The 15,997-nt window shown below is 39.1% G+C and overlaps 1 protein-coding gene across 2 annotated transcripts in view; it reads right to left on the bottom strand.

Moving 5' to 3' along the window:
* Positions 1-12,655, bottom strand: part of gucy1a2 (guanylate cyclase 1, soluble, alpha 2) — a 45,726-nt gene extending 33,071 nt beyond the window's left edge. Inside the window, exons 1-2 of one of the 2 annotated variants that reach the window (XM_008425516.3) lie at positions 11,205-12,655; positions 12-73 (exon numbers count right to left, since the gene is read on the bottom strand). In XM_008425516.3, the coding sequence (XP_008423738.1) occupies positions 12-73; positions 11,205-11,525 (383 nt within the window). In that variant the 5' untranslated portion in view covers positions 11,526-12,655. The remainder of the gene's footprint in view (positions 1-11; positions 74-11,204) is intronic. The other variant, XM_008425515.3, reaches the window with a different exon arrangement.
* Positions 12,656-15,997: the final 3,342 nt, after the last annotated feature.

The raw sequence follows: 15,997 nt of genomic DNA, 5'->3' as shown, positions 1-15,997 counted from the left end.
AATGTTTATACCTGATTTCTTGTTGCCTGTAGAACTGCAGAGTTCGCTGAAGAGCCTCCTGAACAGTCTGTGTCTGCAAAGAAAGATGACATGATTAAACATGTTTTTATTTACGTTTGATGAGGAAAGCTTTAATGATTTTCTTTTATTTCTTTTCTATCATTTCTTTGATATCATTGTAAAACCAGTCCATCCATTTTGTGCATTTCACCCTTTTCAAAGACATTAAGGATGCAGCTGATTTTTAAGAAGTGGCATTTACAAAATTGCTGCTACACAGTCAGTGCATTAAAAGCACAAACTGTTTCTAACAGCAGAGTATACCCATTATTTTTGACTAAAAGAGGACTAGAAAGTGCATCATTATCTCCCTAACCCTAAAAGTAATCCTTTGTAAAAAATCTGGAATGCCAACTTATGTCTTTAAGAGCAGTACATGTTCTACTGAGATTTTGCAAGTTCTCAACATGCTGGCGAAAATCCTCCATGTTTAAGCAAAAGTGCAGTTGCCTTTTACTTCACCCTTCACCATTTCTGGAATTTCTCTAAACCAAACGCATACCAGCAAAGCTGCATGGACTTTGTATATTATTAAAACTATTATATATATATATATATATATATATATTATATATATATGTATTATATATATTATATATATATGTATTATATATATTATATATATATATATTATATATATATATATTAAAACCATCACATTTAAGGAAAGAAAAAAAATATCACATCAATCATTTTGCTTCTGAATACCCTCCAAAGGCTTTCACATTTCCTAAAACTCGAGCTAAGTCCATACAACACAAGACATAATGCAAGATTAGGTGGTTTAAGAAATGAAAAATATATGGTGTTATGTTGAAGCATAAAGTTGTCTAAAAGCCTTGCAGCAGGCATGCACAAGCAACAATAGCTGTGAAAAACAAAGCATGTGCCAAACCAGGAATCATTAAAGATTCTTTATTGTTAAATAGTTTTATCAAACTTAAATTACTGTGGTTATTTGAGAGGGAGGGAAAGCACTTTACTGAGAAAATAAACTTTAAAAAAGAAGGTTAAGTTAAGGGAGAGCTACATTTTAGAAAACAAAGCACGGATTTGCATTCTGTGGAGTGAATTTGAATGAGGTTTGAATGAGGACTAAAAATGCTGCATAAATATAAATCAATTAAAATTATCAAAAATAAATTCTATTGCAAAAGTACATGGATATAAATGCGTTTTAAATCCAGAGCGAGGATTTGGGTCGCATATTGTTGGTTGATCTAGTTGGAGAGTGTCTGGTTAATGATCAATGTAGTTGAATGGATATCTTATTCTTGTATTTTTGTGTTTTCCTGATATAAAACACTTTGAAATGCCTTGTTGATGAAAGGTGCTAAACAAATAAAATCTGACTGACTGACTGACTGACTGACTGACTGACTGACTGACTGACTGACTGACTGACTGACTGACTGACTGACTGACTGACTGACTGACTGACTATACCCGAGAAAGTGAATAGTTATAGGTGTCAATGCTGTAGGCTATAGAATAATGAATTAATGTTGAGTACATTTGTGGATAGTGACTGAGGTCAAGTTATAGGTGGAAATATTTATAATGGAAAGCATTTACATATCCTAAACTGAATTACAGAATGTATCTACAAGATGAGCTAGATGAGTCTAATTATTTCCTGTTTCATTATTTTTCCTATTATTTTCTTTACATGTTCAAAATAAATACTTAATTCATTCATTGAATGAAGATAAATCAATGCTACTACAGGCCAAAGCTATTGTGTGATTATAGGGGTTCCAGTATTATTGCCTATTTAAAAGAAATCTGACACCTTAATATTGGCCTCTGTCTCTTTAAGAAGCCCCTGGTCTTTCTGAGACTCTCCCTTCAGCATGTCATTTGACTTTTGCTGTCGCCGCTAGTCTGGAGCTGAGTAACTGTGGAGTCATGAGGAGAGGGTACTCTGTGAGGGGGAAGCTCGGCTGGAGACTGAAGCTCTGAGGAGGAGCTTTGTGGAAAAGACGGCACTTTGTGGGAGAAGGTTGGGCACCCCCAAATGGCTGCTAAGGGACATTTAAGGATTTCTTAATCATGCATGAACAAACAAAAAAAGTGGATTTTATGTAGTGCTGCCACCTTGAATTTTGTTCACCTTTTGTCACCTGTCTGTACCTATTCTGTATTTTGGGTCAACCTTAATCTCAAAATTTTAATGGAGTCCCATCACTACTTAATTTATCACCCTGGTGCTTCTTTTGGCTTCTCGGCTTGGTAAAAGTGACGCACATAAGCCACCCAAAAAAACCCTCATCGCCTAATACAGTCATTTTTAATGGGTACATTTCTCAAGGGACACTTTAACAAGTCACATTGAAGTAAAGGTGTGAACAAAATTAATCATGACGAAAGTCCATTTAGCAGTCCTGTTCTGAAGCTTTTTTTTAATGAGCAAGCCTTTGTTAATATCTGTGAAGCTCTGAGCAACATAAAAAAAACCAGATCCATATTCAATTTTTACTCCTGAATGCCAGTTTTAAAGGAAAATCTAATTAATTTCCATAATAGGAAATGCTTTTATGAAGTGTTCTTTTTTTTTTTTTTTTACATTTTGCCTTATATTTGTACAGAAAATTTCCAAATGACCATAAGACACAAACCACTTGAATGCTTGTGCGCGCAGCTGGCATGTTTAGCGCTGCTGGCAGTCTAAGCTTTAGAGGGCGGGTCCAACATGATTATCTGTGATACGGCTGAAATGCACGGCTGTTGTGACAATACTGGAACACAGTGTGCCAGCTGGAGAGGTCACTCTGGGGTCACCAACCACTCTGGTCAGATACAGGAGAGATATTTTGAGTCTGTGTCCATTTGTTTGCATTAGTATGTTTGTGTGAGAGAGACAGAATGAAAATAGAGAAGATTTGGGAGATTTGGGGCCAAAAAAAACTCCAAGAAACCTTAACAGACAAGATACAGCTTGTCTGCAGATTAACATTTTTTTCCTCAGTGTTGATTTGTTTTACATGCACCACTTCCCGACAAAAAGTACAAAAGAAGAAAGAAACATTGGTCATTTTTTCAGAAAATACACTTTTTATTGCATACGTATAGTCCAGGTGGACAGCATGTTTGATGAAGTTGCATTCTAAGATCTGTGCATGTGAGAATAAAGCTGCTGCACAAACATACTGTTCTCTTAAATTGCAATTAGCCTGCACTATAGCATCTCTGCTTATTGTATACACAACTGGATGACAGGATTGGTTTATAGTTGTGCAGCTCCTTAAATTAATGTGCAAAGCTCCAAACTGAATACAAGACAATCTAAAATTTTAAGGATAATTCCAATGCCCATAGCAACAATAAGAAAATGTAAAACATGTCATTTATTTATATGAAATGCTGGCTAGTCATGTTCTTCTCTGCAGAAGGAGAATCTGTCTTTTCTGCCCGTCAGTGTCCCTGATTTTCATTGAAACAAATGCATTGACACACATCTGACTCGATGTGTTACTCCCTTCCTGCTTTTATTACAACAATCTTATTGTATTTCATAAGTAGGTTGTGGGAACGTTGATTGATTAAATACAGTGCTGGAAAAAGTACTTTTACTGTTTTGAATTTCTTAAGTTTTTACTTCTTTTCTCACTCTTTGGCAAACAAACTTTAATTCTGCAAAGAACAATGGGTCTGACTTTCATAACTCATTGGCAGGATGGTTTGGATAACTGAAACAATGATAAACAATTGTCTCAAGTTTTCTTTGTCTGGTTTTAAAATGACTGATTGTATAAAACAGGAGACCTGTTAAGGGCTCTTTTAAGGCCATGGATTAAATTGCTCAGTTCAGAGCAACGTTTTAAATTGAATTGCTATTTTTAGATCATTGTTGTTTTGGTCATTTATGAGGAAACTGAACTACAATACATCATTTCTTAAAATTTGTATTCATTATATTAACAGTTATTGTCAACCATAAAAGTGTGAACTGTTGCCTCAGGAAAGTTGGAAACTTACCCTGATAAACTTTCCAAATAAAGTAGGACCTGATCCAGCAGAAGGGACCAATAGAGCTCACTAGTAATAACAATGAAACATATTAATGTCAATAACAAAGCATGTCCAGTTTCACCAGCATTTTTAACCTATCTATAAGCAAGGTTCAGGTTTTACAGATACAATAAAAGAGCTCTGTGAGTGAAACTAATTTTCTTACTATAAACAAAAAGTTTAAACTATGTTTTACACAGTCCAGATGCAGGAATTGTTTGAAAGCCAGTCTTTTTTTTTTACTTTTCTGTTTTTATTTAACATTTCCTTTATTCATTTCAATCTGACCTGAGACAAAAAATAGCTAATTGCCAAACTAAACTCTTTTTTTCATCCTCATACATCACTGGGGAAAATATGGAAGGCAGTAATTCTTAAGGGTTAAGAATCACTGATGTTGACTAACACTAAGATGTTAGACAATTGCCGTGATTCTGGTTTTCCCTGAAATGTCAAATCACAAACAGAAACAATCTATTTGCGTTTATAAATGAAAAAATAATATTCACAAATATAGTTAACTAAAGAACACCTTGCAAATCAAACCACAGCCTATTTTTAGTTACCAAAGGAAGAGGGATGGAAAAATACAGAATGTGCAAATGTGAAAGTTACAATATCATCATCAAAGCGCCAGCAGATCCAGCTAACTACAAAATGAATGGGTTGCTTTACTATATTCTTGACTTTGAGGCTATTTTCACTGTAACATTGTAATCGCAGACATATCAAATCCACGTTGAAACAAATAAACAACAGATTAATGATTTAAACTGGTAAGAAGCTTACAAGGTCAACAAGCACACAGCTTTGGAGCTTCTATGGTATCACTGATTTCAGTAAACAATATTCTTGACAAGTAGGTCAAACATGAGCCATGTGGCAGGCAAACATCGTAACAGAGTCTTCCTTTATTTATTTGTGTAAAGCACTATCTTTGCTATTCAGAAATATGCCAAAAAATGTGGATAGTCATGTAGTAGAAACTAATTCAGCCACATTCATCTCTAATATTAAGATTACACTGTTTTGCAACTTCTTTTGGCAACTCAACTGCAGGCTGGCTTCTTCAGCAGACAGTTTGAATAATTAACCAGCTAATGTCCACTTATTAGACCACCAGTGTTACTCTAAAAAGAGATAAACAGTAAACCGGTTTAATATACTACGTCATAAAACTCTACCATTTAAAAACTGCAAATACATTTTTGTGCTGTTTATGGCATATTTTGTCTGAGTCTATGCACCAAAATAAATAATAAATCCTATTATCATAACAGTACTTATCAATATGTTTGTGTAGTCTTGCTTTTCAGTTGTACATGAAAGCAGTTAAAATTGCTTTCATGTACTGCTTTCACTACATGAAAGTAGTACATGAATTTTTTTTAAGCAATTTTGTTTGCTTAAAAAATGGAGTCCTGGGATACTGTTAAAGCATAGCTACTGTGAAATAAAATCTAAATGTGTCCTTCACAAAAGTGACATAAATCTGCTCTAGAAAAAATGCGTAATGACAACACAGATGAAACCAGATATTTATGTGCGCTGTCTAGAAAGTATTTCCTTTTTCTTTTTTTTTCCACGTTTGGATATCAAATCTGTTTTAATTTGGTTAGGCTTTGTGACGTCTGAATTTCAAGAAGCTATAAAAATCCTCAAATGAAATTCCTCTCTTTGTGATTATTCTGGCATTTAGCAAATAGACATGGTTTCCAAATGGAACTGAAACAGGAAAAGGTTATTCTGAGAGAGAATTGTTTTTTGTCTTACACGGTGTAAGTAAATAACTGTTATTTAAGAGAGAATACAGTGAAACTGTATGCAGAAAAATCTTACAAAGTGCAATTTCCATAAAAACCATCAGTAATGCATCATTGTGCTCTGCTTAAACACTGTGATCAAAATGCACTCTTCCCTAAAAACTACAGTGGTCTGCTCTAAAATGAAAACACAAAAGGCGATCAACCTATGAGTAAAAACATACATGACTATAATCAAACATGAAACTGAGAAAAGAGAGCTGAAATGATTGTTTGGGTAACTGCTAATGAGCATAAGTGCATGTGCATGCTGCTCCTGCTGGGCCAGTGTGGTCAGAGTTCACACAAACAGAGACCCTGCTCCTTCCTGTCAGTCACAGTGAGCTGCTGTAAACATGCCCCCTGTTTGTACTCCTATATGCATTTTGTCTGCATGAGTGGCATCTGTGCATGTGAGAGAGAGAGGGGTCAAGAAAAAACTGAGCGCTGCTTGATAAGACGGAGATCGTATTCATGGAGCTAGAAGCTATAAGACATGGACATTGTTAGGTCTGTCGTTGGGGGATCTCAGCTCCGCTAAATGTTACTTATTAAACCAGCGGTTCTCAACCCTCGACTTCAGGACCCACACTGTCCAGCATGTATTAGGTGTTTTCCTGCTGTCACACACCTGACTTTAATGAATGGGTGATTAACAGGCTTATGCAGCACTTGATGGCGTGCTGAGGAGGTGATGCAATCCTTTTAATCAGGTGTGCTGGAGCAGAGAGACGTCTAGCACATGAAGGACAGTGGGCCCTGAGGACGAAGGTTGAGAATCACACCTGTATTTGTTTATCTATCAATAATTATTATTTCATACATAATTAATCAATCTGAAGCTGCTGCCCCCGCGACCCGACCCCGGATAAGCGGCAGAAAATGGATGGATGGATAATTAATCAAAGCAGTTGTTGCCTTTGCATGAAGAAGAACCAAGCCAAATTTTATTATATAATTTACTAACATTTAATTAAAATTAATTATTATAACATTAAAGTTATCTTTATGGTCATTTCTCCTCTGGTAGACAGGTGGACAGCACTCTATTAAAACTGTGCTAGAAGAAGAACACATGAGCGGAAGCTTTTTAAGTACGAGAAGACAGGAGAGGAAGCAGAGGTGGCTCCACAGAAAGATAGCGCTAAAAAGTGACTTCTGAAAGCAAATGTGCAGACTGTAAGCTGCAGCAATAAAACCCTGACTCCCCAGGAGCGGAGTTCCTAGTGACATCTTTGCAAAGAGTCATGCAAGAAATCGCATGCCAGTCAGAAACAAAAACTATGAGAGAAGCCTCCTGTGTGACACACAGCCGTCATCCTGTTTATGTATGGAGAAACGAGCACTTCCACAGATTCAGGTTCACACCCACAGAAATACAATGTCACTCGCATGTGATGGACACCATAAACAAGTCAAAGACAAGTCTGACTTTAATTCTTAACTTTATTTATCTCCAGAGTCGGTACTCTGTTCTGGGACTCTTGCGCTGAGCGTAGTTGCAAACTGGAGAAGCAGTTGGATTTACTACGATTGTACACAGAAGCAAAGGTACTGAGGAACACAAACCAGCACCAACAGCTTGTTTTTCACTAGGAGAAATCATTGGTAAATTTGAGAAAAACATCCCACATCGCACAGTAAAATAAAAACTCATTACTGCTATTGAAGTCTAAATCTTAATAGATCTGAAATCGATCTAATAATAAAACTGCACCGAAACCATAGAAAGTTCAAATGGTTTATTTATGAATGAGCTGATATAATATCTGTCCAGTTGCCTCTATCAGTAACAACATAAATGACTCATATATGTTAAAGATTAACTATAGTTGTTGTCTCAAATGGCCTAATCAAAGCCCCGACCAAAATTTGATTGCATTTGTGCAGCAGATCTATAAACTAATTATATCTGCTTGAAAACCCTCCAAACTGATGGAATTGAAATAATTCTGCATGTAAAAGTCGAGTTACAGTAAATGCTTAACAACGGCTGTTGCCAAACAGGTTGGCAACATTGGACCCGTTTGGTTTAGATAACCTTCTTTCCCTTTTGTGTTAATAAATTATAATCATTTGAAAACCACTTCTTTGCTTTTCTATTTTTCATCTAATACTGAAATTTATCTGATGATCTGAAGCATATATGAGTGTGGTCAAAACAAGAAAAATCTCTGAAGCAAATAATTGAGGTTGTAAAAACTAACCCTTGTCTGCTAATTGTACTCCACCTCCGACTTGTCACAATAAGTCTGTGCAATGTAATTTCTAAATAAATCTAAATCAGATTTTTGATAACAGTCTTTTATAATGGCTAAATATTCAAAAAATAAACATGTAATAAAATATCTGCAGAACTCCAAGCACAATATTTAAAACTTTTGAAAGGCCTCAATACAGCCCCTATCTTAAAACAGTTAGTACAGTATAATAAAATCCTCATTATGAATGTATCAGTTAAGGATACATTCATAATGATGCTGGATGTTTAAGAGATTATGAAGTTCTAGCAAAACCTTGGAAAGTCACGTTCCCCGCATCTTAATAGTTTTTTAAAAACCTTAATTTAACCACCCAGGATAACCTAACTGCAAACTTCCGCACATCATCTATCACAACAACACTCAGTTGTAACAGCAGCTTTATTACATTACTGCCTATAATACAACTGAGGCACAGATAGAAGACACACCAACAAACACAGGTTGTCACAATCCACACATAGTTAAATATATACAGACAGAGGCCGGGGCATCTCTGACTCTGCCTCACAACAACATATTTAGTATTATATAATCTGCCAGATGATTCAGGCTAGCAGAGCAGAAGGGAGAAAAAAGGGTTTTTTCATAGACAGCACAGTGCACATCATATCATTGATGAAAACAGGGTTTCAAACGGGCCGAATATCTCTACAGTCCTGGACCTACAAATAATATGGAACCTGCAAAAAAACCTCTGGATGGATGGATGGATGGATGGATGGATGGATGGATGGATGGATGGATGGATGGATGGATGGATGGATGGATGGATGGATGGATGGATGGATGGATGGATGGACTAGACAAGATACAATAATTAAGTGGAAATGTTTTTTCCCCTAACTTCTTTTTTTCATACTTTTCCAAAAAAATTGAAATCTTTAGGTGTCTTAAGAAAAAATTTAAATTCTTATTTTTCTTGAGTATTTTACATTGTGCTTTAGAAATAATAATACATAATCAATAATAATAATAATAATAATAATAATAATAATAATAATTAAAGCTCCGCGGAGCCTCAAGCGGCCCGAGCAGCCAAGCGCCGCTCCGGCCTATAGCCACCGCGGGGACCCAGCACCGCCGCCCGCCTGCCACCGCGTACCCTTTCGCACAGTTGAGGCGCGCCTCCGCCAGGCAGTTCGCACCGTTCACTTCGGCATGGTTCCCTGAGGACACACCACAAATTTCGTTCAGATCGGTCGATGTAGAGAGGAGATATTGATGATGGGATAATCTAGGGGGCGCTGTAGAGTAAAATCACAATTCAAACCCGTTGGGCTCTTTAGCATTTAGCACAGCTCAAATGTATCCAGTTTGGTGCCAATCGGAAGATGCGTGTGTGATTCAGAGACAGTTGTATGCATATGGCGAAGGACAGACAGTTGGCCACGCCCCCATGAGTCAGAGTTCATCCTCACAGTTCATCATCAGGTGATATTATGTCAGGTGGTAGAAGATTAATTCCATATGTATTACTCAGTAAAAATAAGACATACAGTAGAACAAACAGCTGAATTCCTGTTAAAAGTGGGCGGAGCTACGGTAACGTCATCATCTTACCATGAGGGTTGGTCAGTAGTGAGACATAGGAAGTCTGAAGCAGCTGTTAGCTTGTATGTGGAAGTTATGTCAATTTGATGTTTTATGGCGAATAGTCAAAGTTTGGCACTTAGCCACGCCCACATGCTTTGACATACAAAAATTCCTGTGATAACTTTAGACCTTTAATGTCTGAACTCTCCGCTGACTGAGTTTGAAGTCTGTATGTCAAACGCTGTAGGAGGAGTTCGATCAAATACGACGTCTTTGAAAAACAGCAAATGGCGGCTTTGATCCAAAATGGCCGACTTCCTGTTGAGTTTGGACCATGGCTCCAAGAGGCTTTTTTGTAGGTCCTGACACGATATACAAGTGTACCAAGTTTCATAATTCTAGGTTAAACAATGGCTTGGGGCTGATTATTTAAAATCTTCAAGGGGGCGCTGTTGAGACATTAGGCCACGCCCACAAAACATAACACTGGATTCCTGTCGAGGGGCCCACAAGGATCAAACCTAGTGAGTTTGTTGCAGCTGGCCTTTAAACTGTGGAATTCAAGGCCAAACGTAAGGAGACGGCGTTAAAGGTCACTTCGCCACGCCACCAAACCCACCTGCTGCATCCAAACCAAACGGGGTTGGACACCCTAACACACCAACATGTCTTCTGTCTGTGGACACAGTTTCATGTTGATTAGGTTAAAGGGGTCAGATAGTGAACGTTCGGAGTAAAACATGACACTTCCTGTTCTAAGGGGGCGTGGCTTAGGTAATCTCAAAATTTCACAACTGGGTGTCGTAGGTCATCCAAGGATGATCACACACATAAAGTTTGGTGGCTCTGTGAGTTTATTTGTAAGAGATATAACAGTTTATTACATTCTGTTGAGTCGGTGAACTTTGACCCCTGGAACGACCCCTTCAACATGCTCGAAAACTCACGAATTTGATAACTTTGAATCGGCCATGCCTTATGAACAATCTGACCGAGTTTGAAGCCGATCGATCGAAATCCCTAGGAGGAGTTCGATCAAATGCGACGTCTGTAAACGGCCAAAATGGGGGCAAAATCGGAACTTCAATCCAAAATGGCCGACTTCCTAGGATAGTTGCACTATGACATTAATTGTAAATTCAGAGTGTCTTGGGGAGCTCTACAACTGTACCGAATTTCAAGTCTCTACGATAAAGTAAGTGAATAGAAAAGGGTCTTTTGAAAGTTGCTAGGGGGCGCCCTTGAGCCGTTTCTTGTGCGATATTTGCGAGGACCTTAAAATACGTAAATTTCACACGGGCTCTATGCGCCCGCCACGTTTGGTGAGTTTTTGAATATGATAAAGCCCCCAAAAAGGCAATTCATTTGGGGGGCAGAATCGTAATAATAATAATAAGAAGAAACAGCGCGATTACAATAGGCCTTCGCAGCGCTTAGCTGCTCGGGCCTAATAATAATACAAATATATGTAGCCAGCGTTCATCATGAGCTGTGACAGAGTGCTACACATGTAGGCTAAGAGCTGTAAGCTTACCGTCGGTGAAGTGAGTCGCTTCAGGCTCTCCCCCAGCGAGTCCAGGTTCACCCTCCGCCGCCTGGTAGCCCTCTTGTGGGGTACACAGGGTCCCTGCTGCTCCTCGCCCGCCGGGCACGCCGACCTCTCAGCGGGGCTGCGGCCGTTCCAGAGCAGCGCTCTGTGGGACGATGGGAAGGAGGAAAACGGGCAACCCCGGCTCTCGTCGGCCGGCTCCAAAGCGCCATCCCCTCCGTCTCCTCCGGGGCTTTCAAGCCCGCAGTCCGAGCCCACTGAGCTGCTAAATGACTCGGATGAAATCTTGCGCGACGACGAGGACATGGTGGTGTTGAGGAGGAGTAGGAGGAGGACGGTGGTGGTGGTGGTGGTGGTGGTGATGAAGAAGATGATGCTACAGTAGGCTCCGTACCACGTCCACCTGTGCGCGGGGGAGTCATCAGACAGTGGGGTGAGGAGAGGGGCTGGGTAGGTGAGAGGGGGTGAGGTCCGTCCGTGTTATTAGGACCGCATGTGTGACTGATAATGTCCACCTCTGGCAGTGTGCGTGAAATGCGCGTCTGTTGTGGAGAAAAGCAGGAGCACTCTAATGGCACGCAAACATTTATGTAAGGAGAAGGTGGCGGTATCTTCTTTTAAAAACAGTCCTTCTCTCCCCCTTCAGTCAATCCACTTTTGCTCCCAAAGGTGATAAAAGCTCTCCATGGTGGATATCTACAGAGAATTACAAAAATCCTCCTAGCATCCGTTTTTTAAGCGTCAATTTATAAAGCAGGCGCTTTTTAAAAATAACTAAGCTGCAAAGAAATTGACAATATGGCAGTCCCACGGCACATTATTTATTCCGCTTAAAAATACTGGCATCATAAGAATGTTGCGTATCCCCCCTCTCACCAAGCCGAATCCCCCAAGTCACCGCAGATGTGTCTGCTTCCCTCTCTCCTCCTCCTGTTCCTCTGCGACAGCGGCTCTCCTCTTTGGCTGGTCTTCTCATCCCCTGTCCGTCCTCCACTCCCCGTCCTTCAGCGTCCCTCCTCGTTTATCGTCCCGTGTTTTTTTCGGGGTGGGAACATTGCTCGCAGTCGGACTGAAGGTAGGAAGACAAACAGCTGGAGTTGGAGCTGCGCGAAGAAGAGAGCAGCGAGAAAGCGCGCGCGGTCTGTCAAGTATATCGCCAAGTGCCGCGTGCACTGAGCTCGCGGTCTGAAGTACGCAGCGACGGTTTGATCAATTTTGATAGTTCGTGAAAATGTATTTTCCCCATCAAAGTTATGTTTTGTGTTTGTCTTTTTTTTCTGCGAAGCGTTTATTTTTGTTTTCAGCTCACAAATGTTAAGCAAATGTTTGATGATCTGATAGGATCGTCTAACAGACTGGAGAAATTAATTAAACGGAACCTTTCGGGCAACAAGAAGTAGCCTGAAGTTTCCTACCTCTCTACCTTACATCTATCCGTCTGGCAATTTCTTTTTTATTGGTTTAAGTCCATAAGAATATCATGTCTCTTCCAGTGTAAATGGGGTCTGAAAGGCTTTTAAATGGTATTAAAGCTGGACATCTTTTGTGCTTGGTATTCCATACATTATTCAACATTGTCCAACATCTACTTGCACCTACTCTGGGACATCTTCTTCTTGTCCACTATTGAATTGATGCACTAATATCTTAAACAGAAGAGACTACAGTTACCCATCCACTAAATAAAAAGCATCGATTTAAGTGTGACAGTTATGAAACTACAGTCAGGATAAGATGGGGAACATGCTTGTAGGGTTAAATGCATAGAAAATGTCCCTCCAGGGGCAGCTAATAGAGATGGCAGTGGCTTGTTGGCCCCTATGAGAAGACAGAAAGATGCTCTTGTCTGGCACTAATAACCGCCACGACCTTGACCTCGATTGGCACAGTATGTCTGTTAATTAAGTGGCCCTGAGGGACCAACAGAGAGATACAGAAATAGACATGATGCATCATGCAAGTGCATGCATGTAGTCACACATACATCCCAGTGTAATTTTCTGAAGGTTCCCACTAATAAATTTGACTCTCTGGAGCAACATGACCCCAATCCACTGCGCAGACATTCTCTCTATCTAACAAACGCCCACACACTCTTTCTCTCACACACACTCTGCACTAACCCTGCCTCTCTTCCCTTATCTAGTTGCTTGCTCTCAGCAATCAGTCTGCGGTCCACCGGTAATAATGTGGGCATTTAATAAAGCCAACACTAGAATAGAATAAATAATGTTCCAGGGAAGATAAGCCCACAGGCACAAGGGGCTGTCTCAAGCTGGCTGCCAGCCATGTACAGCTGAGTGCTGACAGGGCAACAGGATATAAAGGGCAGTTCTCTGTGTATTGTGGCAATTTTCATTCAGTGGACACATATATCATAGACGACATCAGATTTTAATAACTTACAGAAATGCAGAATAAAGCAATTGAACCTTGAGTCTCACTGGCGTAAATTAAAAAGAACTGTGTCAGAGTTGAAGAAAAACTGGATCCACATGTGAATTTAAGTACCATATTACAAAAAAAATAAACAAAACAACAACAAAAACATTTGCTGCAAGTCAGAAAGTTAAGATGAGAATTTATGTAACAGACAAATCAACCACCAGTCAAACTGGTTAACCTACAAAGAATGTTAAATATAGCCACTGTGTCCTTGACATATCTGGTCATTGAGATATTCAATCTTAAGCTAAACAAGACAGAAAATTTCATATAATATAAACAAGCAATTTCCCCTGTGACAGACCACAGACCACCAAGCAACTCCAAAACAACCCAAACTCAAAACACCCCAGAATGTCAGCATAACACCGACAGCAGTTTGCTGTCACTGTTGATGTGAAAGTGTATGTCTGCAAAATCCCAGAAAACTCTAAATAGGGTAAGGTGATTTTATTTATATAGCACATTTTCAGCAACAAGGCAACTCAAAGAATTCAACTCTAAAAGTTGAATTTTCATGAGAAGTGTTAATTGGGGAAATGCTTCATAAGAAAAGCACGAAGGCCAAACTAAAGTCTACCAGGGAAAACAAAGACAAGCTTTCAGGACAATTGGAATAATGGTCTTTGCTCAGATGAGTTAAAAATGTAATTATTCTGACACCAGAACAGAGGGCCTGAAAACAATATACCAGGAAAAGGACCTGAATTATGAAGCACAGAAAAGGAAGCATTACTGGGGGATGCTTTGCTGCAGAGGGACCAGGCCAGCTCACCATCATAAACTCTATGATGAATTGTACAATGTATCAGAAGGTGCTTGAGGAATATCTGAGACCATCTGTAAAAGATTTGCCCAGAACAGAACTGGATCCTGGAACATGATAGTGATCTAATGCCAGAAAATCCACCAGCTGAAAATTAAGAAGTGGGAAGCCCTGGAGTGACTCGAAGCCCAGATCTTAATCTGTTTGATATGTTGTGACTTGAAACTGTAGTACACACCAGAAACCCAGCAAACATTTCACAGACTGATGCCAGAGACCGGTAGATCCCTACAAGTAGCATGTCGATCAAAACAGTCATTAAGAAGGAAGGGTGTCTGAACCATTTCTCGAGCAAGAAAATGCTGTTTTGTTGAGGTCTTTTGATTGTGAAATTATGTTAAATGCAATTAAATCAAAAATCTTTTTCAGATATAAATAAGACAATATACATGAAGATGTGCAGATTTCTCAATAAAGAAATAAAAATTTGCTTGGGTGTTCCAACCAATGAAACCAACAATATTTTACCTTAAAGAAGATTCATTAATAATGAGATGTTTACCTATCAGGTGAAGTGCATTACTGTAGGACTGTAATCAGGCTCGTAAAAATTAAGAGAATTGTGTGTGTGTGTGCTGTCAAAATCTATGGCATATTTTGAATTATGGTACAACATCTGTCTGCTTCCATCATGTTTTTCCATGAGGTTATTAATCAGACTAAAGGCTCAATAATTACAAAATACATGTTAAGAGTGAAGTTACAAGTCCTCATCAACTGTACAACAAAAGAGAAATCGACATGCCTGTTGACGCCTGCCGTGAAAGCACACAAACAAGGCAGAAAGACGTCAAACTGCAGATGTTGAGAGTGAAAGCACAAAGTACTCGTTGGCCTTACAGCTTAATGCCAGGGTCAACAGAAAAAGGACGTGTGAGCGAGAGAGACGGAGATGCAGACAGGAAAAGACGAATGGCTGACTCGGTCATAAATCCACCCCCAGCCAATCTAATTGGTCATCACCATACATCACTTCACACCATTCTGTTATTAACCATGAACCTGCATCCTCTACAGTACTGTACTTGTGTCAAATAAATAACCTACGTTGCTTGTCCACAGGACAGTGTCTGAAGCACACGCAGGGTTAAAGAGGCAGAAATTGCAAGAGACAGTTTTCCTACAAAATGGCAACCTTTCTGCAAAGACATTTGCTGGAAGGGTTCTGACCTTTGAAAACACAAGTTGACAAGAGGAAAACAAAACAGGAAAATCAAAAAAATTATTCCTACAAAGTTTAAAGGACTGCGAACAGCATTGAGATTAGCACAAAACAAATGTGTATGTCAAACTAGAATATCATTGACAATTAAAGTTTTAATTATTTCAAAAACTTAGATTGGAAAGTGGAAGTCACTTTCAACATATTTTAGAGGGACATTTGCAATAGTTTAACAATGTAGACGATACAGAATAACTACACAGGTCTGCGTGTACAAATGCTGCAATAAAAAAAAAACATCATAGTAATCCTCTTCCATTACTCACACCAATTCACCAACAGTCA

This window comes from Poecilia reticulata, chromosome 13 (assembly GCF_904066995.2).
Source record: "Poecilia reticulata chromosome 13, P_reticulata-male-v2, whole genome shotgun sequence".
Classification (NCBI taxonomy): Eukaryota; Metazoa; Chordata; class Actinopteri; order Cyprinodontiformes; family Poeciliidae; genus Poecilia; species Poecilia reticulata.
The sequence above is the reverse complement of the archived record's forward strand: the minus strand, read 5'-3'. Positions and strand labels throughout refer to the sequence as shown.